This window comes from Phyllobates terribilis, unplaced genomic scaffold, assembly GCF_046119375.1.
Source record: "Phyllobates terribilis strain yellow unplaced genomic scaffold, ASM4611937v1 Scaffold_12__6_contigs__length_324123572, whole genome shotgun sequence".
In the NCBI taxonomy this organism is placed as follows: Eukaryota; Metazoa; Chordata; class Amphibia; order Anura; family Dendrobatidae; genus Phyllobates; species Phyllobates terribilis.
Genome location: NW_027362772.1, coordinates 260,192,528 through 260,215,419, shown reverse-complemented (window position 1 = coordinate 260,215,419; position 22,892 = coordinate 260,192,528). Strand labels below are relative to the sequence as shown.

Sequence of the window (22,892 nt, the reverse complement as noted above, 5' to 3'; positions counted from 1 at the left end):
GGCCTGGTGGACTCCGGTGGAGGTGAAGCCTGGATCCCCGTGTGAGAGTGTGGGGGATGCCAGTAAGCCTCAGAGTGCCACACAAACACCGCTCGTGAGAGGCCGTGTGAGAGACACGAGGCTGTTCCCTGTGTGTGGGGGAACACCGCTCCTGTGAGGCCTGGTGGACTCCGGTGGAGGTGAAGCCTGGATCCCTGTGTGTGTGTGTGTGTGGGATGCCAGTAAGCCTCGGAGTGCTACACAAGCGTCCTGGAGGGTGAAGCCTGGGTATGTGAAATACGCCAGTAAGCCTTAAGGGGTGGAGGGCTGGAGACCACGTGTGGTCAAACCTTAGAGTCACAGTGGGGTCGGACTAAAAGCAGCTGAAAGCCGATAAAGGTAATACTGTTTATGTTATGGACATTTTCATGGACATTGTTTTATTACCTTGCGGGAGGCTGTAATTAGAGCCAAGTGGGCCGGTCTGCCACTTGGGCTCGTGGACATGTTGTATGGGAAGTACGGTTTATGACGTGTAATAAACTGTGGATTGTGAAAAACGGCAAAGTAGTTGCTGGTGTGCAGTGATTGACGCAGCAAAGCGAGTATCCCCCAGGATAATAAGTAGCGCTGCCTTACATGTGGTTTGAGAGTGCGGGCAGCTGCAGTCTGGTTGCTAGGGGCAAATGCAGTCTGGTTGCTAGGGGCACTCTGCAGTCTGGTTGCTGGGAGCAATTGTAGTCTGGTTGCTAGGGGCAATTGCAGTCTGGTTGCTAGGGGCAATTGCAGTCTGGTTGCTGGGAGCAACTGTACAGGTCGACGAATGTGGTGAAGCATCTGGCTGCAACTCGGCAGGGTTGTGAAGGTCGTCGTTGCACTCAAACCTGGTTTGCTGTGGCTCGGCGGGGCTCACGAAGGTCAAAGCATCTGGCTACAACTCGGCGGGGTTGTGAAGGTCGTCGTCGCACTCAAACCTGGTTTGCTGTGGCTCGGCGGGGCTCACGAAGTTAAAGCATCTTGCTGCAACGCGGCGGGGTTGCGAAGATTGACGGCGCACTCAAATCCTGTTTTACAGTGGCTCGGCGGGGCCACGAAAAATTTTTCGGGGAGAGCGGTGAAGTTCAAGTGTGAACAGTGTACCGTGATGGCAGTGTGCAAAGCAGCAGAGGTGTCTGGAGCTATTGAGCGTTTGAAGGGCCGGTTGGGACCGGAGCAGGTATTTGAGAAACTTTTACTGGACATGGTGCGGGAACCGCAGGAGCTGTGGGCACCATATAGAATGGCGGCGGTGGACCATTCTATGGACTCTCCGGGGGCGCCAGTGTTGTCCCAGAGTGCCCGGGGAGGTGGTAAGAGGTCTTGTGAACTGAGTCCTAAGACTGTCGCTGATGTTTTTTGTAAAAATTCCCTTACAGGTGTGGTTGTTAAAAAGGGGGCGAAGTCTAAAAAGGGGGCGGATTTTCACAAGAGTGTGGAGTGTAGAAAACTGGAAATTGTTGATGATGGTGGGTTGGTACCTCCTAAAAATGACAATTTGACCGTTGAGAACGGGGTGACTCCAGTGGAGGGGGTTGATGTCAAAGTGGGAGGTGACCTGGTAGTCCACAACATCATGGGGAGTGACACAGACCCCATAGATGATGGTGACACTACGGAAGTAGAAGGAGAGGTCAGTCAGGAGGGGATAGATAAGGTGAGAAAGTCAACCTCGCGTAGACGGCGTAGGGGCCACAAAAAGGTTGCTCCTGTACTCTTTGCTGAAAGTGAAAGTAAAGAAAATGTAATGGTGTGTGCCATTGTGTCAAGTGTGGATCCTCCTTCAGAGGCAGAAGAGGAGGTGACGGACCTGGAGAACGTGTCCTCAGACCAGCGGAGCCTGGAGTCTGAACGGCAGAGGGTATACCAGGTTGTGAAGGACTTACAGCGAAGTCTAAAGGAAAGCAACGAGGAAGTTGTCCAGTGGAAGGAGATGTTCCACGCAATTAAGGAGGACCGCCGCAAAATCAAGGAAGAGGTTTTGCAGTTGAAACTTGAGAAGGAGACGCGGCAGGATGGAGGTTCTGGAAGAGATCCAGGCCTGGTACGACTGCGCGAACAGTTCAACAGGGAACTGTCTGACTCCAAGAAGGAGTGTGGTGAACGCAGTAGGGAACTGCAACAACTGAAGAGAGATTATGAGGATCTCCTCAAGGTTAAAGTAAAACTAGAGGAGGAGAAGGCGGATGCAGAGCAAGTGCGCCAAGTGGTTGAGACCACTCTGCAAGATATCCGTGAGGAGAATGATGATCTTCGGCGAAAGACCCTAGATCTGGAAGCTCAGGTGAAGGAGCTATAGATGTCCTGTGATACTCTCCAGAAGGCGGAGACGTACCTTAAGGAAACAATCAGCAAGATGGAAGCTGAGCGAGAGAAGATGGAGGAGTCCATCGGAAAAGTCACAGACCAGGGCCAGGAGTTGACCGCTGGTGATGGGAGGTATGAAGCAGATACCTCCTCGAGTGATGTGGGCTCGGAGGATTCGGTGGATGTCGGAGCCGAGATCAAGCAGCTCAAGAAGTTGCTACAAGCCCAGTGGACGCAAGAGAAGCGTGAGAGACTGGCTATTGAGAGCCGAGTGGGCGCATTGGAGACGGAGAGGTCTGAGAGAGCTCTGCTGCTGGAAGAGCAGTTGAAGCAGGAAGAGCTTCAGAGATGGACTGCTGAGAGGCGAGTAACTGAGCTGGAAGGAGAAGTTTTAGAGCTCAAAGGTCGCCTAGCAAAGTGTCACATGGTGAACGAGGTCTCCTTGGAGAAGGGAAAAGGCAAACAAGTTGCACTTACTCCCTTAGACCATGAGAAGGTAGACCTGAGGAGAGCTAAGAGTATGGTGTTGGAAGATAAAGGTGAAGTGGAGGTGGTCAAGACGAAAAGTTGTGAAGTTGTAGCTGTGAGGCAGCTCAGGGGAAGCGTCCAGGGTGAAGAAGCTGGAAGTCAGTTGTCCCTGAAACCTGAGTTGGTTGATCGTCTGGGAACCACTGGTGAGACCGAAACGTCTCGGTACAAGTGCCTCGTAGATGTACCCGAGGACTTGAGGGAAGAATGCACCCGTGAGTTCGTGCATGAGGAGTTTAAGAAGGCCGTGGGAGCCTGGAAGGTGTACTTGACCTCAGAGGCTAGACAGCTGGTGGTCCTGTCCACAACTGAAGTCACGGTGAAGAGGGTGGCGATCCTGAGTGACATACATTGGCGATGTATTCGCACGAAGCGGTTTCTCCGGTTGAAGACGGAGCAAGCCGCTAGACAACTGGAGCTGATGAGAAAGGCTCACAGTCTGCGAGAAGAGGTCATCCGGGTGCCTCGTGTTCTGGTGAGAGAGCTCATTGGGAGAAATGGCCGAGCCATGCAGATGATGGTGAAAAAGTCTAGTGTGGTAAAAGTAAGCAGTCCACGTGATCGTCGTGACTGGATGCCGGATGAAGACGGCATGGTGTCATTCTACGCTGTAGGAACGGAAGAAAGTCTTGCAGATTTGAGCATGCTGGTGGAGTACCGAGTGACCTACCTGCAAGAGGTGGAAAAGTTGAATCTCGCTAGACTGAGAGTGGATAGACAGCATCATCTGAGCAGCAGAAGATGGCAGCCGTCTAGAAAGTGTGAGACCAGACAGAGAAATGACTCCCTAAATATCAGAGCAGCTGAGGTTAGGGACCTTTCAAGATGTGGGTTTGGAGGTAGTGAGACCTCCAGTGACTCAGGGTTGAGTGGCCCATACAATCGACCCAATAGAGAACGGAACCATGTGGAGTCACACTGTTGTATTGACCGCTGGGAGCGGGGGAGACCTGGTAGGGTTTCGACTGACCGCTGGGAGCGGGGGAGACCTGGTAGGGTTTCGACTGACCGCTGGGAGCGGGGGAAGTCTAACAAGTTTACGACCCGGAAATGTGACTTGACGGAGTCGATGACATTGACAGATGGTAGGTCCCTAAGGAGTGGGCTAATGTCAATGACTATTGTTCCAGGGGCTGGACAACGCAAGGGTCAAGTGCATGGTCTCAGTGTGAACTGTGGGATATAGACTGTTTTATATATTATGTGTTCAACCCCACAAGTTTGAACAGAGGGGGGGAATATGTGATGTAGCAGACATCCCTTTAATGGTTCAGTGTGTTTGAATGACCATGTACCTTCCTCTTTAATTGACTGGTCACATGACCGTGACATCACACAGGTCCTTATGCACACAGAGGGTGTGGACACATGACTCTGACATCAGTTAAGGTCCTATCTGTGGATATGTGCATGTGTGCTGCAAGATTTAAAAACCCTGTGTGTTCCTGTGTGGGTGTGTTCCGGTGTGTAGGAGTTCCTGTGTGTTGGGAGCTCCTGTGTGGGCACCATGTGAGAGACACGAGGCTGTTCCCTGTGTGTGGGGGGAACACTGCTCGTGTGAGGCTCGTGTGAGGCCTGGTGGACTCCGGTGGAGGTGAAGCCTGGATCCCCGTGTGAGAGTGTGGGGGATGCCAGTAAGCCTCGGAGTGCCACACAAACACCGCTCGTGAGAGGCCGTGTGAGAGACACGAGGCTGTTCCCTGTGTGTGGGGGAACACCGCTCCTGTGAGGCCTGGTGAGGCCTGGTGGACTCCGGTGGAGGTGAAGCATGGATCCCTGTGTGTGTGTGTGTGTGTGGGATGCCAGTAAGCCTCGGAGTGCCACACAAGCGTCCTGGAGGGTGAAGCCTGGGTATGTGAAATACGCCAGTAAGCCTTAAGGGGTGGAGGGCTGGAGACCACGTGTGGTCAAGCCTTAGAGTCACAGTGGGGGCGGACTAAAAGCAGCTGAAAGCCGATAAAGGTAATACTGTTTATGTTATGGACATTTTCATGGACATTGTTTTATTACCTTGCGGGAGGCTGTAATTAGAGCCAAGTGGGCCGGTCTGCCACTTGGGCTCGTGAACATGTTGTATGGGAAGTACGGTTTATGACGTGTAATAAACTGTGGATTGTGAAAAACGGTAAAGTAGTTGCTGGTGTGCAGTGATTGACGCAGCAAAGCGAGTATCCCCCAGGATAATAAGTAGCGCTGCCTTACAATATATATATATATATATATATATACAGTACAGACCAAAAGTTTGGACACACCTTCTCATTTAAAGATTTTTCTGTATTTTCATGACTATGAAAATTGTACATTCACACTGAAGGCATCAAAACTATGAATCAACACATGTGGAATTATATACTTAACAAAAAAGTGTGAAACAACTGAAAATATGTCTTATATTCTAGGTTCTTCAAAGTAGCCACCTTTTGCTTTGATGACTGCTTTGCACACTCTTGGCATTCTCTTGATGAGCTTCAAGATGTAGTCACCGGAAATGATTTTCACTTCACAGGTGTGCCCTGTCAGGTTTAATAAGTGGGATTTCTTGCTTTATAAATGGGGTTGGGACCATCAGTTGTGTTGTGCAGAAGTCTGGTGGATACACAGCTGATAGTCCTACTGAATAGACTGTTAGAATTTGTATTATGGCAAGAAAAAAGCAGCTAAGTAAAGAAAAATGAGTGGCCATCATTACTTTAAGAAATGAAGGTCAGTCAGTCCGAAAAATTGGGAAAACTTTGAAAGTGTCCCCAAGTGCAATTGCAAAAACCATCAAGCGCTACAAATAAACGGGCTCACATGAGGACCGCCCCAGGAAAGGAAGACCAAGAGTCACCTCTGCTTCTGAGGATAAGTTTATCCGAGTCATCAGCCTCAGAAATCACAGGTTAACAGCAGATCAGATTAGAGACCAGGTCAAAGCCACACAGAGTTCTAGCAGCAGACACATCTCTTCAACAACTGTTAAGAGGAGACTTTGTGCAGCAGGCCTTCATGGTAAAATAGCTGCTAGGAAACCACTGCTAAGGACAGGCAACAAGCAGAAGAGACTTGTTTGGGCTAAAGAACACAAGGAATGGACATTAGACCAGTGGAAATCTGTGCTTTGGTCTGATGAGTCCAAATTTGAGATCTTTGGTTTCAACCACCGTGTCTTTGTGTGACGCAGAAAAGGTGAACGGATGGACTCTACATGCCTGGTTCCCACCGTGAAGCATGGAGGAGGAGGTGTGATGGTGTGGGGGTGCTTTGCTGGTGACAATGTTGGGGATTTATTCAAAATTGAAGGCATACTGAACCAGCATGGCTACCATAGCATCTTGCAGCGGCATGCTATTCCATCCGGTTTGCGTTTAGTTGGACCATCATTTATTTTTCAACAGGACAATGACCCCAAACACACCTCCAGGCTGTGTAAGGGCTATTTGACCAAGAAGGAGCGTGATGGGGTGCTATGCCAGATGACCTGGCCTCCACAGTCACCAGACCTGAACTCAATCGAGATTGTTTGGGGTGAGCTGGACCGCAGAGTGAAGTCAAAAGGGCCAACAAGTGCTAAGCATCTCTGGGAACTCCTTCAAGATTGTTGGAAGACCATTTCCGGTGACTACATCTTGAAGTTCATCAAGAGAATGCCAAGAGTGTGCAAAGCAGTCATCAAAGCAAAAGGTGGCTACCTTGAAGAACCTAGAATATAAGACATATTTTCAGTAGTTTCACACTTTTTTGTTAAGTATATAATTCCACATGTGTTAATTCATAATTTTGATGCCTTCAGTGTGAATGTACAATTTCCATAGTCAAGAAAATACAGAAAAATCTTTAAATGAGAAGGTGTGTCCAAACTTTTGGTCTGTACTGTATATATATGCGCATCAGAATGGGAAGTGATTCAGACCAGTAAGAATGGTTTGGGTATTACTAATATTTTTATTTAAACCAGCCTGATCTCTTTTTAAAAAAATTTCATTCACTGGACAATCTCCTTAGGAGTAAGAGTTCAAGAATGATTTTTTTAAGAAGTAGTGGTAGTTGTAGTCGTGTGCTTTCTCACATTTGTAAAAAGATCGAAATACAGTAGTCCCTCTCTATATCGCGGTTCACTTATCGCGGACTCAATGTATCGCGGGTTTTCGAGCTCATTTGCCTACGTGAGATTGTACACGGCACACGATTGGCTGATTGATGGAAGGCAACCAACCAGAGCTTTGCCTTGTGTATCCTGGGCACTGATTGGCTCAGTAACCGTAGCATCAGTCTGTCTGCTATCCCGCATGACTACTGAAGACCTAAATACCCTGATCGATGTGCACTTGTGACGCCCAGCTGCGCTTGGTATCACAGATCCTAGAAGAGTGCATTGATGGATTCCTCCACAAGAGGCCCCCATAAACATCCACACATCTCCACCTTCCACCTCAGACCAGCAGAGGGAGCCTGTTAGGGATATAAATAGGGAAGGTGGAGCTAGGTAGTTCAGTCTAGTCTAGTCTAGTTTAGAGTACAGAGTGATTCAGCAGTTTCTCTGAAGAGTTACCTCAGAGGACAGAGCCAGTTCCAGCTCCTGCAGTTGCTAGCCTGCAGTGGAGCTCATCCAGACTAAGACTCAGTTGTAGCTCAGAATAGTGAGCTTAAGGTGTGGCGGCGCCATAAGATCGGTGAAGAGCGGCAAGCTGCCGTTAGTGTGAGTAGCCTAATGAGGGCCCGAGCATGGCCGAAGGTGAGTGGAAAGTGAGTAGCAGTGGGGGCAGAGGAGCTTACCCAGCTCACCCCGAAAGATATACCGGACTTCGGGTCCGAGCTTACCGGGATCTCGACGACCCAGTAAGGCATAACCGGAATCCCTGGAGAACTACAGGTCCCAGGTTCACCAGAGAGCTGATACGTAACAGAGCCAGGAGACACATAGGCCCCATAAGCTGGGAGGGGGCACTCCAAAAGGCCCTACCACAACGTCAGCCGGTGCAGGACAGAGATAAAGTTAGGCCTAGCTCCAGGCAGGTCAGAAACTTACTACGCGGAGGCAAGAAACAGGAGGCCCTACACCCGCTCATTGGGGAGGATCCTGATATGCACCCTACAGTGCTCCGGGATGTGCCTGAATTTCCATCAGTAAAAGGTACTGAAGTGACTATCGTGTTTGTCCCTGTTCTTGCTCTGACCCGGCTGGGTCTCGCCTGTCCTGCATCCCCCTCTCCGTACGCTGCCCTGAGGCCTAGCTCCACCTGTGGGGAGCTATACCATCAAGCTGCCTTATCACCGGCCTCAGTGGACTGCCGCAGCGCTGGTGATTCTCACCAGAAACCACAGGTGGTGTCACGAACTTTAATAAAATTAACAAACAATCCCCTTTTTAAAGCTGACCCCAGGGTACGGGCCCGGGAGCCGACCACCGCGACATCCCCAAAGGCCCGGTTACCGAATCATCCCCATCCCCCTGGGCTTGTCACACTCTCAACCATTGACGGACGAAGACCTGAAGGAGCTGATGTTTTTATGGTTTTCGGTTTACAGGTCAAAGCAGTTTGTCCCATGGCAACTCTTTACTTACTTTTATGACCCATAAATAAGCCAGGTCATGGACGTAAATAAGGTAGGGGACAAACTTGACAACCCCCTAATCCCTTCCAATTACTAGGATTGAGGGAATCATCTGTTCCCACTCATCCCATTTATGCCTAACTATCTTACTGTATTTTATGACCTACCTGGATAACAATACAGATTCCAAAAAATCAGATAAATTCTGGATAACAAGCATAAAAGATAAAAGAGGGATTTTCATGAGACATCCTCTTTAAGACATGTCAAATGAAAATGTAAATTCAATGATGTGACAGGTCTTTAGTAATTCCAAGGCATTTTCATCAAACTATTTCAATGATTTGGTTGCATCCATGAACAAATACTAGCTACATTAAATATCTTCTACCTGCTACCCGACATTGAACATCTCCAACTAAACTATTGAAAGGGAATCCATCAGCGTTTTTTTGCTATGTAATCCGAGAGCACAAAGATGTAGTGGTTGACATCCTGATTCCAGTGGTGTATCACCTACTAGGCGGTATTGCTGTTTCATTAAAATCAGTATTTTATCTGCAATAGATTATCACTACAGGACTAGGTGTCTTGAGTCTCCTGGTCCAACCACGCCCACAATTATACATCTCTGCTAGATCTGCAACAGAGAAAACTGTGAATCTATCACAACTGCTGCACCCAGTAAATTAAGTAATAGATCACTGGAATCAGGGTCTCTGTCCCTAAATCATGCTGATGTCAGATTACATGGCAACACCTGCTGACATGTTCCCTTTAAACGGAGGAACAAATATTGGAACATGTTAGGAACAAGAAGACATCATGAGATCCAACTCTAACTAATGGCACATTAACCACACCTATCTCTCCACACTTAGAATTACATCTCTAAACATTGTTTCTCTCAGTCTCCTTGGCAACAGACTACAACTGACTTGAAGTCTGTTGTCAAGGAGATAGAGTAGCAATTTAAAATTTGAATTGATATGTGGCAAAAAGCTCTGAGATCACACTTACACAGTTGTTAGGCATGTAAAGTGGCTACACCTCATTTCAAGCGCTCATTAAATGGCATTTTTTTCCTTCTTGGTCTCTAATAAAAGGCAGATTTAAATAGTAATGAACTGAAGAATAAAGGTATAAAAGTGACACTAAACTGATTCTTGATGGGTTGTATCATCCCTGACAAGCCTGAGATGCATTATACAAGAAGATGTATGTGGCGATGACTAAAGTGTCTGACTCATTATATCATTGCTGTAATGTAAGGATCCATTTCACTCTCACTTCATTGCTTTTACATGCTGAATTTCTAAGCAATTTCAGCACTAGCTTGTGGCTGAATTCTACTTGTTAGAGTTAATCTATATGGATTAAAGAGGAATGTACAGAAAGAAATGCAAATGGGTTACATAAAAAGGTATATAAAAAAAAAGACTGACTGTGTAAATGTACACATAACCTGAATGGATTTCATCCAAGCTCCTACTTTAAGTAATATCGCAATGGGGGATCTTATGGGCAGCTACCAATGTGCTAACATGCCCACTAATAACTATGGGCATAAGAAAGATAGCTTTAAAGAAGTTGTCCAGTCTTAAACTACAAGTTTGCAGTCATTGTGGATGACTGCAGACTTGTGAACCCTCATATTGCATGCTGTGAGGATTTTCCTAGGTTGGGGATTGTGGTCATGTGACTGCAAGTATGCGATATGCATATTCCTGACCACATTCCGACTAGACATTGAGCGAGACTGCACACGTCTAGTTGGAATGTGGCCAAGAATATGCATATCGCATACTGGCGGTCACATAATCTCCACCCCCTGCACCGGAGAATCCTCATAGCGCTGTGGACGTGATGTGAGGGCATAGATTGATTGCAGTCTAGTAGTTAAAGGGGGTTTTCCGGGATTGGCAACTATTAGGCTAAAGGGAGCAAATGACATAAAGTAACAAAAGAACCATTACTGGACTAATAAATTCCCTGCTGCTCAGATGCTCCTCACCAGTCTCTTCACTTCTCTGCAATAGTCTTGTGCCATTTACCCACATAACCACTGCAGCCAATCACTAGTCTCAGTGGTCTGCAGCCAGCATCACCGCTGTAGTCAGTGGTTGGCTACAGAGGGTCACCTGGATAGGCAGCATAACTGGAGGGAATTTATCAGGTACGTATCAGTTCTTTTGTTATTTTATGCCATTTACTCCAAATGATGGAAAACATGAAAGTGTATATATCTATATAGATATATAGATATATATCTATATAGATATATATTTACTACCTTTTCTTATAATCTTCTAAAAACTACCATTTACGCACACAACATAACATTACAGTAATTTTTTCCCCTTTACTTTTACTTCTTTTTTAAATCCCAAAGCCACATGATAAACTATACAATCTTCTCAAACTTTCTATTTGTAGGAGGATCCTAAAACAAGTCTGTGCAGCACAGAAAGCAAATCTCTTGTATAGTGAAATGTGAAATGACGGCATTTACTAAACTCAAATATAAGGTCCATCGAAAGAATAAGGCAATTGGTGGCTAGAGAACAACCAGTAGAATATAGTACAGAGGAACCTCCAGAAAAGATATAATCATAGATTTTACTAAAAGACATAAAATACCAATTAAGCAAAGTGTATGCAATTACTGTAGTAGAATTAGGCATCAAGTGGTTGAAGTAGCAGGCAGTAATTAAATAGCAGTTTGAGATGAAGAGGCTGGGTAGCACTAGGTCTTACCAAATCAGTGTGCAAACAATTGAGCTGGAAGGAGACCTGCACTAAAACCCCAGATTACATCACTTTTTCATATAGAGCTTGGATGGGTCATCATCACTTATTGGAATGAAATTTAAATGGTTGGTGTAATTTTAACAAACTTTGTATAAATCAAAAGTACGGGCAAATACAAGAAACTTTGTAATATATCTTATCAAAGAATTATGCCTTTTTTCTCCACTTATCAGACAATTCTCTCTCCAGGCTCCTGAGTTCATCATTCTCATTTAAAACTGATGGATTGACAACTCACTGAGAGATCAGATTACAGCTGTTTATTGAAGTGTATGGATGAAGAAAAAAAGTGAGAAGCAAAGAGAGAAAGCCGTGTGGACATAGACCTTTGCTGCTGCTTTTTAGCAAGTGTTTTATCTCACCTCCAGTGCTGGATTCACAGCTACACTGCTCAGTACTGCTGTATAATGTCCTCCATGCTTCTGCTGAACATGTGCTACATAGAAACAGGAGAGCAGGAATCCCTCTGTGTACTGTGTATGGGAGCAGATTCTACCTATTACCTACCTACAAAGCAGCTAGTCTTTACCCACAAGCTCAGAGGCAATTAAAAATTAGAGATAGAATCCACAGAGGGAAAAAAATGTTAAAAACTGCAGAATACGTAATAGCCAGGAATTGTTTCACTCCTCAATAGCTATTCTGAAAACTAGAAACTAAAGGTCCACAATAGTACTCACAACTTCAGCTGCTATAATAGTTCTCAGTAGATTTCTTTAGTGACCCCATTCGAGGAAATCAAGGTCTATGTACATTGACCCATTCCACCACCGATAAGGTCACATCAGCATCTGCATCATTGTCATAGAATTACGACACTTTTTTTCTTGCCTTTCATATTCGTAAAACCATTATTGAGAATTAAATCTAACCCATCCCCTCTGCTTAATGTCTGTATAAGGTCCCTTATGGATTGCGCAAAGTATTCCCTGCCACGGCATATGTGTTGGGAAAAGAATCTAAAACTATCCAGCATGGCATATGTTCAGAACATGTGATGTGGGTCTAGAAGGCTATGTAACACCATATGGGCTTTTGTTGAAAAGGGAATAAATCACTTTCTATTTTTCAGATCAAATTTGGAATTTATTATGTAAAATAATGATTTTTAACAATGCAGGTTTTTTTTTTATTGTAACATCAAAGGACGAGCATCTCTTTGAAATGAATTAAATGGGCTTTAATCAGGGTTTATTATGCATGCATCATGGGAGATTTCATCTCCTGGGTCACAAAACGTGAATGAGACCTATAGCTGGGATATCTGCACCATCCATTAGTGTCACCTACAATTTTCATTGTGTTCGACACTTGTAGCTGAGCACCTGACGAAAGGCCATTTTGCTGAGCTTTTAGTTCATGTCGGCTTGCAATAATTTTTTGCTAGACCATTACTATCCTCGTAACCAGCAAAAAAAAAAAACATAAATATTCAACTACTTTCTTGGTTTCTCGTTGGCTGCTTGCACTGCTATTTTCCATTTTCAGTATGCATTCATGAAATTAGTTACACAATTTGCACTTCTTCATCTAGTGATGGAGACAGCTAGTCAAGTGGAATAGTTGGAGGACATATATTTGGGGCAGCATGGTGGCTCAGTGGTTAGCACTGCAGCATTGCAGAGCTGGGGTCCTGGGTTCAAATCCCACCAAGGACAACATCTGCAAGGAGTTTGTATGTTCTCCCCGTGTTTGCATGGGTTTCCTCCGTGTTCTCCAGTTTCCTCCCACACTCCAAAGACATACTGATAGGGAATATAGATTGTGAGCCCCAATGGGGACAGTGCCCATAATGTATGTAAAGTGCTGCAGAATATGATGGCGCTATATAAGTAAGTAAAGCAGATCAGTTAGGATGCAGTGTGCCCGACTCCACTGTCTCCTAAGGCTAAGTCATTGATATCATTTGATATTGATAGCTGAAGTGTACCTTTATGTATCTACACAGCTACAATTCTGAAACAAATAATGTAGTAATATGAGGATTGCACCATAAATGTGTAAGAGCATAAATAGTATTACAAGCGTAATCCTTACACGTAAAGCATACAAAACCTGAAGAAAGGCATGATCTTGCTGCCCTCATGCTCCTGCCATTGTCCTATGACATGACTGCTTCTGTTAAACCTGTTCACAATCTGACAAAGTAGTGAACAGTAGCAGAGACAAAGATAGTCCCCACATCCTGTGGAGAGACAAAAATCCACTTCCACTTCCTGTGGAGAGACAAAAATCCACTTCCACTTCCTGTAGAGAGACAAAGACCCACTCCCCCTTCCTGTAGAGAGATAAAGGCCTGCCCCTACTTCCTGTACAGTGCCAAAGACCTACTCCCATTTCCTGTAGAGAGACAAAGACATGCCCCCTACTTTTTTTAGAGAGACAAAGACCCGCTCCTACTTCCTATAGAGAAATAAAGACCCGCTTCTACTTCCTGTAGGGAGACAAAGACTCACTCCCACTTCCTGTAGAGAGATAAAGGCCTGCCCACACTTCCTGTACAGTGCCACAGACCCACTCCGATTTCCTGTAGAGAGACAAAGACCTGCTCCTACTTCCTGTAGAGAGATAAAGGCCTGTCCCCGCTTCCTGTACAGTGCCAAAGACCTACTCCCATTTCCTGTAGAGAGACAAAGACATGCCCCCACTTTTTTTAGAGAGACAAAGACCCGCTCCTACTTCCTGTAAAGAAATAAAGACCTGCTTCTACTTCCTGTAGGGAGACAAAGACTCACTCCCACTTCCTGTAGAGAGACAAAGACCCGCTCCTACTTCCTGTAGAGAAATAAAGACCCGCTTCAACTTCCTGTAGAGAGACAAAGACTCGCTCCCACTTCCTGTAGAGAGACAAAGACCCGCTCCCACTTACTGTACAGAGACCAAGGCTTGCCCCCACTTCCTGTAGAGAGACAAAGACCCGCTCCAATTTCCTGTACAGAGACCAAGGCCTGCTCCAACTTCCTGTAGAGAGATAAATGCGTGCCACTACTTCCTGTAGAGCGCCACAGACCCACTCCCATTTCCTGTAGAGAGACAAAGGCCTGCCCCCAATTCCTGTAGAGCGACAAAGGCCTGCCCCCACTTCCTGTACAGTGCCAAAGACCCACTCCCATTTCCTGTAGAGAGACAAAGACATGCCCCCACTTTTTTTAGAGAGACAAAGACCCGCTCCTACTTCCTGTAGAGAAATAAAGACCCGCTTCCACTTTCTGTAGGGAGACAAAGACTCACTCCCACTTCCTGTAGAGAGATAAAGGCCTGCCACCACTTCCTGTACAGTGCCACAGACCCACTCCCATTTCCTGTAGAGAGACAAAGACCAGCACCTACTTCCTGTAGAGAGATAAAGGCCTGTCCCACTTCCTGTACAGTGCCAAAGACCTACTCCCATTTCCTGTAGAGAGACAAAGACATGCCCCCACTTTTTTTAGAGAGACAAAGACCCGCTCCTACTTCCTGTAGAGAAATAAAGACCCGCTTCCACTTCCTGTAGGGAGACAAAGACTTACTCCAACTTCCTGTAGAGAGACAAAGACCCGCTCCCATTTCCTGTACAGAGACCAAGGCCTACTCCCACTTCCTGTAGAGATAAAGGCCTGCCCCCACTTCCTGTAGAGCGCCACAGACGCACTCCCATTTCCTGTAGAGAGACAAAGGCCTGCCCCCAATTCCTGTAGAGCGACAAAGGCCTGCCCCCACTTTCTGTACAGTGCCAAAGACCCACTCCCATTTCCTGTAGAGAGACAAAGACATGCACCCACTTTTTTTTGAGAGACAAAGACCCGCTCCTACTTCCTGTAGAGAAATAAAGACCCGCTTTGACTTCCTATAGAGAGACAAAGACCCAATTACACTTCCTGGAGAGAGATAAAGACCCGCTCCCACTTCCTGTAGAGAGATAAAGGCCTGCCCCCAATTCCTGTATAGTGCCACAGACCCACTCCCATTTCCTGTAGAGAGACAAAGTCCTGCCCCCAATTCCTGTAGAGTGACAAAGGCCTGCTCACACTTCTTATACAGCAATAAACCCGCTTCCATTCTTTGTAGAGAGGCAAAGGCCTGCCCCCACTACTTCTAGAGAGACAAAGACCCTTCCTGCTTTTTTAGAGATAAAGTCCCACCCCCACTTCCTGAAGAGAGACAAAGACCCACTTCCACTTCCTGTAGAGAGATAAAGACCCGCTCCCACTTCCTGTAGAGAGACAAAGGCCCGCCCCACTTCTTGGAGAGAGACAAAGACCCGCTCCCACTTCCTGTAGAGAGATAAAGACCTGCTCCCACTTCCTGTAGAGAGACAAAAACCCACTTCCACTTCCTGTAGAGAGATAAAGACCCACTCCCACTTCCTGTAGAGAGACAAAGGCCCACCCAACTTCTTGGACAGAGACAAAGACCCACTTCCACTTCCTGTAGAGAGACAAAGACCCACTTCCACTTCCTGTAGAGAGATAAAGATCCACTCCCACTTCCTGTAGAGAGACAATGGCCCGCCCCACTTCTTGGAGAGACAAAGACCTCCTTCCACTTTCTGTAGAGAGACAGAGACCCGCCACTACTTCTTGTAGAGAGACAAAGACCCGTTCCCAATTTTTGTAGAGACAAAGGCATATTCTCACTTCCTTTAAAGAGACAAAGACTTACCCCCACTATTTGTAGAGCGACAAAGACACACCCCTGCTTCCTGTAGAGAGATAGAGGCCCGACACTGCCACCGCTTCTTGTAGAGAGACAAAAACCCACCTCTATTTCCTGGAGAGACAAATATCTACCTCCACTTCTTGCAGAGACAAAGACCTGCCTCCATTTCTTGTAGAAAGACCCACCCCCATTTCCTATAATATTCCTCAGTTTCTCTACTGCTAGAAACAGAAGCGGTAAACCATATTTAAATTATTTAAAATGCATAATGTGTTTGTTATTGCGACTTTTATGGCTTATATTGACATATATATTAATTATAGTGTTTAACCCATTTCCGCTAGACATATCTATAGCTGTTTTTTGTTTTTTTTAAATCCTGGATTTTTTATTTTTTTTGTATTGTCTTTTATGGTGTTTATATGTCATTTTTCTAAGAAATGTATTGCAACCTACTTTTTCTCTACACTGCCTACAAACTTCCTTTGTTTCCTGCTAAACCTGCACATTCGGCTTTTATTTGCCCAGCAGCAAGGAGCTAATATTTGTGAAGTTCTCATATCACCACTTGCATCCTAACCTCATGGCTACTTTTATTGCAAAGAATTATCTCGCCCCCCTGGGCAAAGCTTCTGCTTTTGTTTGACTCTTCCGTTCTTCCCGCACCTGCCATCACTTGGGCTAATTACCTGTCTGAACTGGCTGCTGGTGGTGCTGATCTCCTGCGCGCCCGACTTAAAGCAGCGTGTTATGACACCCTACCTGGATCTGATACCTTACAGAAATAGATTTTTATAGAGGTGTTAGCTGCTATTTCCCAGATAGTAGCAATAGTGTGTAAAAATATGCCATGCACATACTTAACACCCTGTCTCTTGGAAAAAAAAACCCATAAAAGCCCATGTTCTATGGGCGAACAGCAGCAGGGGTTTTGTGTTCCTTGTATGTAGCTGGCATCCTTATGGCATTTTGATTGCACAAAGCATGTATGCTGCCAGATCTACATCCAGACACATGCAGATAAAAATATACCCTCATACGTGTGTGCAATAAATATATCATGAGCATACAGGAGATAGAGGGCTAGTATAGTAGTAGAGGGAAAAAATACCGCCACACTTGTGGAGCCTTTCACCACTACTCTACTTTACATCCTTTATACGACAGTTGTACCAATTTCATGCTTTCTTGTTGGGTAGCATTGCCATGCCTCACACCATACCACTTAAAGGATTATTCCCATCTCCAAGACCCTATCCCAATATTTAGTAGGTATAATAATAATAATAATAATAATAATATTAGCAAATACCACCAATTAGATATGTAGTATAGTTCTTCTGATTAGCTATATCGCTTACCCCATGTGCAGGGCATTGCAGTAGCTTAGGTATCCATGGTGACAACCACTTAAATATGCAGTAGGTGTAATAATAATATTTTTAGCACATACCTCCAAATAGAAATGTTGTATAGTTCTTCTGATTAGCTATGTCGCTTACCCCATGTGCTTGCCATTGCAGTAGCTTAGGTATCCATGGTGATTGGTGACAACCACTTAAATATTTAGAGGGTGTAATAAAAATATTATTAGCAAATACCTCCAAATAGAAATGTAGTATAATGCTTCTGATTAGCTATGTCACTTAACCCATGTGCAGGGCATTGCAGTAGCTTAGGTATCCATGGCTATGACCACTCATACAGTGAAAGTTAACTAGGTGCTAGTCATCGTAACCATGGATAACTAGGCTATTGCAATGCCCTGCACATGGGGTAAGAAACATAGCTAATCAGAAGAACTATACTTCATTTCTAATTGGAGGTATTTGCTAATATTATTATTATTACACCTACTACACATTGGGATAGGATCTTGGAGATGGGAATACCATTTAAAAAGGGGCCAACCTGAGCTGGGTCCCCCCATCGTGAGTTGCATGGCTACCATGGTCTATGGTAAATACATCTTTGAAAGTATTTCTGACTTAATAGAACATGATTGAACTGATGTGTAAAGTCAATGATGACCATATAAGTGTGCCAATAAGCAATGTGAACGAAGAATATTTCCAATGTCACTAAATATATAAACAGCCGATAAAAAGCATCAGTAAATTCTATAAATCTATCGCAAGACTATGTATACTCTTTCTAAATCTTTGCTATTCTTCCCCATCATTGATAGCAGTGGTGGTAGGAGCAATATATCAGCCATTTACACCGCAGCCTTTCTGCATCGGCGTCTCATTCAGCTGGATTTCTGCACGTTGTTTCATTATCATTAATCTCCAGATTCTGCACCCACACAAAATGTATCACTGGTATTCAGCCCCACATCATTTATACATTCACTAAAGTGGACAAGTCACTGCCTCCTGCAGGATCTACACACTCATCCGCTGCTGTCATTGATCTGATGATGAGCAGGTAGCTGTATAATTCTTTACTTTAATCTGTAGATGTCCCTGTTGCTATTGCTGGCTTCGGAGGAGTGCTAAACAAGTGAACTTAGTCCACTACTGCAATGAAACATAAGACATGCCAGGAAAATTCTCAGTGTAAAGATTCTACCAAGCTTGGCTAAGTTCAGATGAGCATATTTTTAGTCATCTGAGAAAATCAGATCAATGATGCTGATCATACTCTGATCAGAGTGTGATCCCATATTCTCGGATAATGAGAAGATGGAGAAAAAAAAGTTCTCTATGCTCTTCGTTCTGTGATGCCACTGAAATCAGATGTCATCCGAGTGCAGTCTGATGATTTCCACAGACTTATTGACTTGTATTGCCAAGTGTGATCCGAATCAGATCCAACTTGGGCATGTAGCGATATTTTCCTCAGAAAAAATCGGATACGTGCACGTCCCCATAGACTAACATTGGTCAGAGTGCGTTTAGATTTTTGTCGGATCACACTCAGACAAATGATACAATCATCTGCACGAGAACTTTGGCACATTCGTCTTAATTGAGAAGTGATTGTAAGATCCTACGCATAGGAGATATCCATCACTATATCCGGTAAAGGCTGCGTTCACACTTCGGTTCAGACATTCCGTTTTTAGGACCAGATAAACAGAACTAATATCCAGTTCCATAACTGACCCTACTGGAAGCAGAAGATTCCCGCTGATTGTTGTGAGGTTTGTCTAACTTCCGTTATGTGTCAGCTTTTCGAAAGGAAAAAAGTTCTGCATGACGCACTTTTTCTTCCAGACACAACGGAAAAAAGATAGACCTCATAATAATCAATGGGGTCCTTTTCCTTAATTTATGTAATGGATCCGTTTTGGACGTTTTGTCTCTTCCTGAAAACAGTGTTTATTCACCTAGGGCAAGAATATGAATTAAAATAGCTACATTCAATTGGCCTTTTTGATTGAAACACTGGTCTCCAAGATGGGAATTGGCAACGTAACCTTGAAAAGAACAGTTTTTCCATGCCTGGAGCACTCAATTATTCTTCATACTCCTATAGGTTTACTTTGGTCCTCTCTGCAAACTAGTGAACTAGAAAGGCTTTGCCCCATGCGCCATCCTTCCCGGCACAAGGTGCTTGTGAAATGCTCCACTAACTAACCGTTATCCACGACGCGCGCCGAAATAAAATACCTTTTGTGAGCCGAACACACATCAGGCAGAAGTGACAGCCATCAAGAAGAACACTTCCAAAGGCCATTTATTTCCAATGATCATTAACTCCTTTGTGCTGCCTGTTTCCAGGAGCGTGCATTAATAGTACCACTGATGGTGGTGCACGTCAGGGGACAATTTATTTTGCTTTGCATAATTATTAGTGAATGTACTTTAACTCATCGGCGGCTACAGATTCCTGCAGTGCCGGGAAGCCATTACAAGGGAGTATTATGAGACGCCGGTTAGATGCTTCCAAGGTTTATCATAGATCCACAGAGCTTAAGTATGTCACAAGCTATCAGCCTCCTCGCTGTGCGAAGCCTTCGCTTTGTGTCCTCCGATTGACACTGACAAAAAGTGAGCAGCGTGCAGGGAGGACGCAGGGAGCTCAAGCATCTTCTGGACCTGTCCGTGTGTCACATTGCTGTAGATAAATGCCAAAATGTTTGCTGGTTTGATTGCATTTTCCTGAGCAAACACCCCTAGTGGGTCATCAAATTAATAGTATTTAAGTGACGGAGGAGGAAAGTTCACCTGTGAGCATCACCGATCCAGATGTAGACAGATGGCTCATCCCTCTGTGATTTATCAAGAGTCTAATACATTACCCTATGCCTAAAAAAGTCAAGTAACACCACCAACATACCCCAAATACATAAATGTCCAATGTATACAGAGGTTGCACACCTCACCCTGTCGAAATTTAGATGACATGGTTTGTCTGAAGTCATGGATCAAACTCAAACTTTGCTGCGTCTGTCAACATCACAATAATTTTACATAATTTTATACGGTGGCATAATTGACTATTTCTGGCTTTATATGACTTGTCTGGGTAATAAAAATGTGTAGCAAAATGGGAGTAAAAAATAAAAGAATTTAATTATCAAACACCTCACCGATCCAACCTCAACGACTTTTTCAATGCCTACGTTTCGCAAAAAAAAACAAAATGTTTACTCCCCAGACAGTTTACTTAAGCTACGATCTACAATAAAAAATGTTTTATTGTGGCACTGTATTATCCAGAAAAATCTATCTAGATACTTTTATGTCAAGAAAGTGTGCAAGAAGGAACATTGGCGGAGAAGAAGGAGCAGCGGATTTGGTTACAGGTAACAGACAGGTGGTAGAGGGGACATCGTTAAAGGAGCAGAAAAGAAATTAAGAAAAAGAATCCTTCAAAGTCATGGAATTAAAGGCTACCTACTGTGCTTCTGTGGTAGGCTTCCCAAATCCATTGTCTTGTGAAGACAGAGGAGCTGCTGGTGTTAGGATGTAAATGCTCCCATCATTGTCCTCTTCTTTGCGCTGCTTCTCTCTCGCTCGCTCGCTCTCTGCTTCTCTCAGCGAGTGGAGGATCTCGTGTGCAATTGTCTGTTTCTATGGGAAGCTAGTTTGAATTTTATCCACTGATTCGAGCGGCCACTGAGGATTCGTCGCTTCTTTGCCCTGTCTCCTGTCAATGTGCTCTCGCGTGCCACCGAGTACATAAGGAGGGAGGGGAGGGCTGTTTGAGATCTTTCTTTTCCTACGTTGTGTCCCTCACCGTTTCATTAATATCAGAACGCTGCACTATTTAAAGAGATGAATAGAATTGTGCAACCTTCCTATGTCAACCTGCACGGTGGGTCCTGGATACAAATCCCACCAAGGGCAACATCTGCAAGGACTTTGTATGTTCTCCAGATGTTTGCATGGGTTTCCTCCAGGTTCTTCGGTTTCCTCCCACACTCCAAAAGACAAATTGATCAGGAGCGTAGATTGTGAGCCCCAATAAATATCTGGCACTATATAATAAGGTTTTATTTATGGGTAATCACATAAATTGGGCATTGCAATCAAAAGTTATGGCTCGGAGAAGACCACTTTTTGGGGGATGATAATCGAGCAAAAGGTAGTAGAAAGCAGATGGTGAAAAAGAGGTTCCGATACAATAGTCATATATCATGTTAACAACTAATTATCTGTATATGGGAGTCTCGGTAATCACCATGGAAACAGACGTATCATAGATGCCCCATCGCTTCCAAAGTGCATATGTTTGATTGTAAGCTCTATAACCACTGCACCAAATGTAGCCGAGGAAGGTTGCCCGGGGCTTACCCGAAATAGAATTACTCGACAAGTGGAGAATAAGCTTTTACTTATCAGCTGCAGTTGTGGCGCAGTATTAGTAGCTGCTTACGTCTCCGGACAGATGTATAGAATCTAATGGCCATGTATAGCATTGGCTGTAATACTATAATCTCCTAAAATCTTCTGCTGCAATAGATTTGGAAGAGTAATCGATATAAAGATAAGTTGAGTCGCTCTAAGCTCCATTGTGATGATGATGATGATGACTTCCGAACACGTGCACGCGATGTCAGCTGCGGATAGAACAGCGCATTTCGTGTTCCTTACTTACTCGTGACCTACATTCTAGGACTTAAGTCTAATTCTAAATTCCAAGGATTGGCAACTATTAGTCCTCCAGATGTTGATGAGATGTAGATCTTATGAGAATATCACAGCAAAAAGCTGCAGCGCTGACGGCTGCCCATCTCTGTGGCACGACTCTTAAAGGAGACCTGTTATTAGATTCACAAAGGAAATCACCAGCTTCCCTATGTTTCCAACTCTAGATTTTGGAGAGCCTGGAGTAGAAGCTGTTGCAAGGTGGTGATCGATTGAAAAAGGAGATGGTTGTACAGCTCGGTAAAAATGGGTTAAAATTTGCATCTTATTCAAGGCGTTTAAGTCTCCTCAAACTGGCGTGCCAGACCTGGAGTGTCACTCTCCATAAGAAGAAAACTTACCCCTTAGATCCCAGGCTTAGCCTCTCACCTATCCAAATCAGATCTTTTACTTTGCACTGATGAGGGGCAATACCCTGAAACACCGTGTCTGCAAATTGAGATTCTGATTTGGCTTTTATCCTAAGTCATATTACAAGGCTCGTTTAAGGGTCAATATTGACTTGTAGGATTGCTACTTCCAATAGGTGACACTAGAGTTCAAGACAATTCATATATTTAATTTCCCAGAGGAGCATGCAAGACGTTTAAGCCTCCTCATACTGGCATGCCAGACCTGGCATGTCACTCTCCATAAGGAGAAAACTTACCCCTTAGATTCCAAACATATAAAATTCATAAAAGAGTGGTGAATGGATAATGATCATCAACGCATTTCAAGCACCTACGCATATAGGGTTTGAAAGGCATTGATGATCAGAATCCATTTACTACTTTTCTATGGATTTTAAATATTTGAAATAAAATGCTAATTTTAATCCATTTGGATTGAGCTTAACAGCCCCATCTATTTTTTTTTTATTTGATTCACAAGCAGCATGAATCGGACACTGGCTGCACAATCGCAGCCAGGCATGTTTTACTCTGAAACGATGTGGTGTTTCAGGAAAAAGCC

At 44.6% G+C, this 22,892-nt stretch overlaps 1 protein-coding gene across 12 annotated transcripts in view; it reads right to left on the bottom strand.

Annotated features, from left to right (window-relative positions):
* PLCH2 (phospholipase C eta 2) overlaps window positions 1-22,892 on the bottom strand; it is an 816,520-nt gene that overhangs the window by 569,727 nt on the left and 223,901 nt on the right. The window contains exon 1 of one of the 12 annotated variants that reach the window (XM_073656914.1): window positions 20,685-21,160. The exons of 10 other annotated variants lie outside the window; for them this stretch is intronic. Coding sequence is in view for 1 of the 2 variants with exons in the window: in XM_073656913.1 (XP_073513014.1) it covers window positions 20,689-20,719 (31 nt within the window). In the remaining variant the exon portion in view is untranslated. Of the gene's footprint in view, window positions 1-20,684; window positions 21,161-22,892 lie in introns of those variants that run through there. One more of the 12 variants, XM_073656913.1, reaches the window with a different exon arrangement.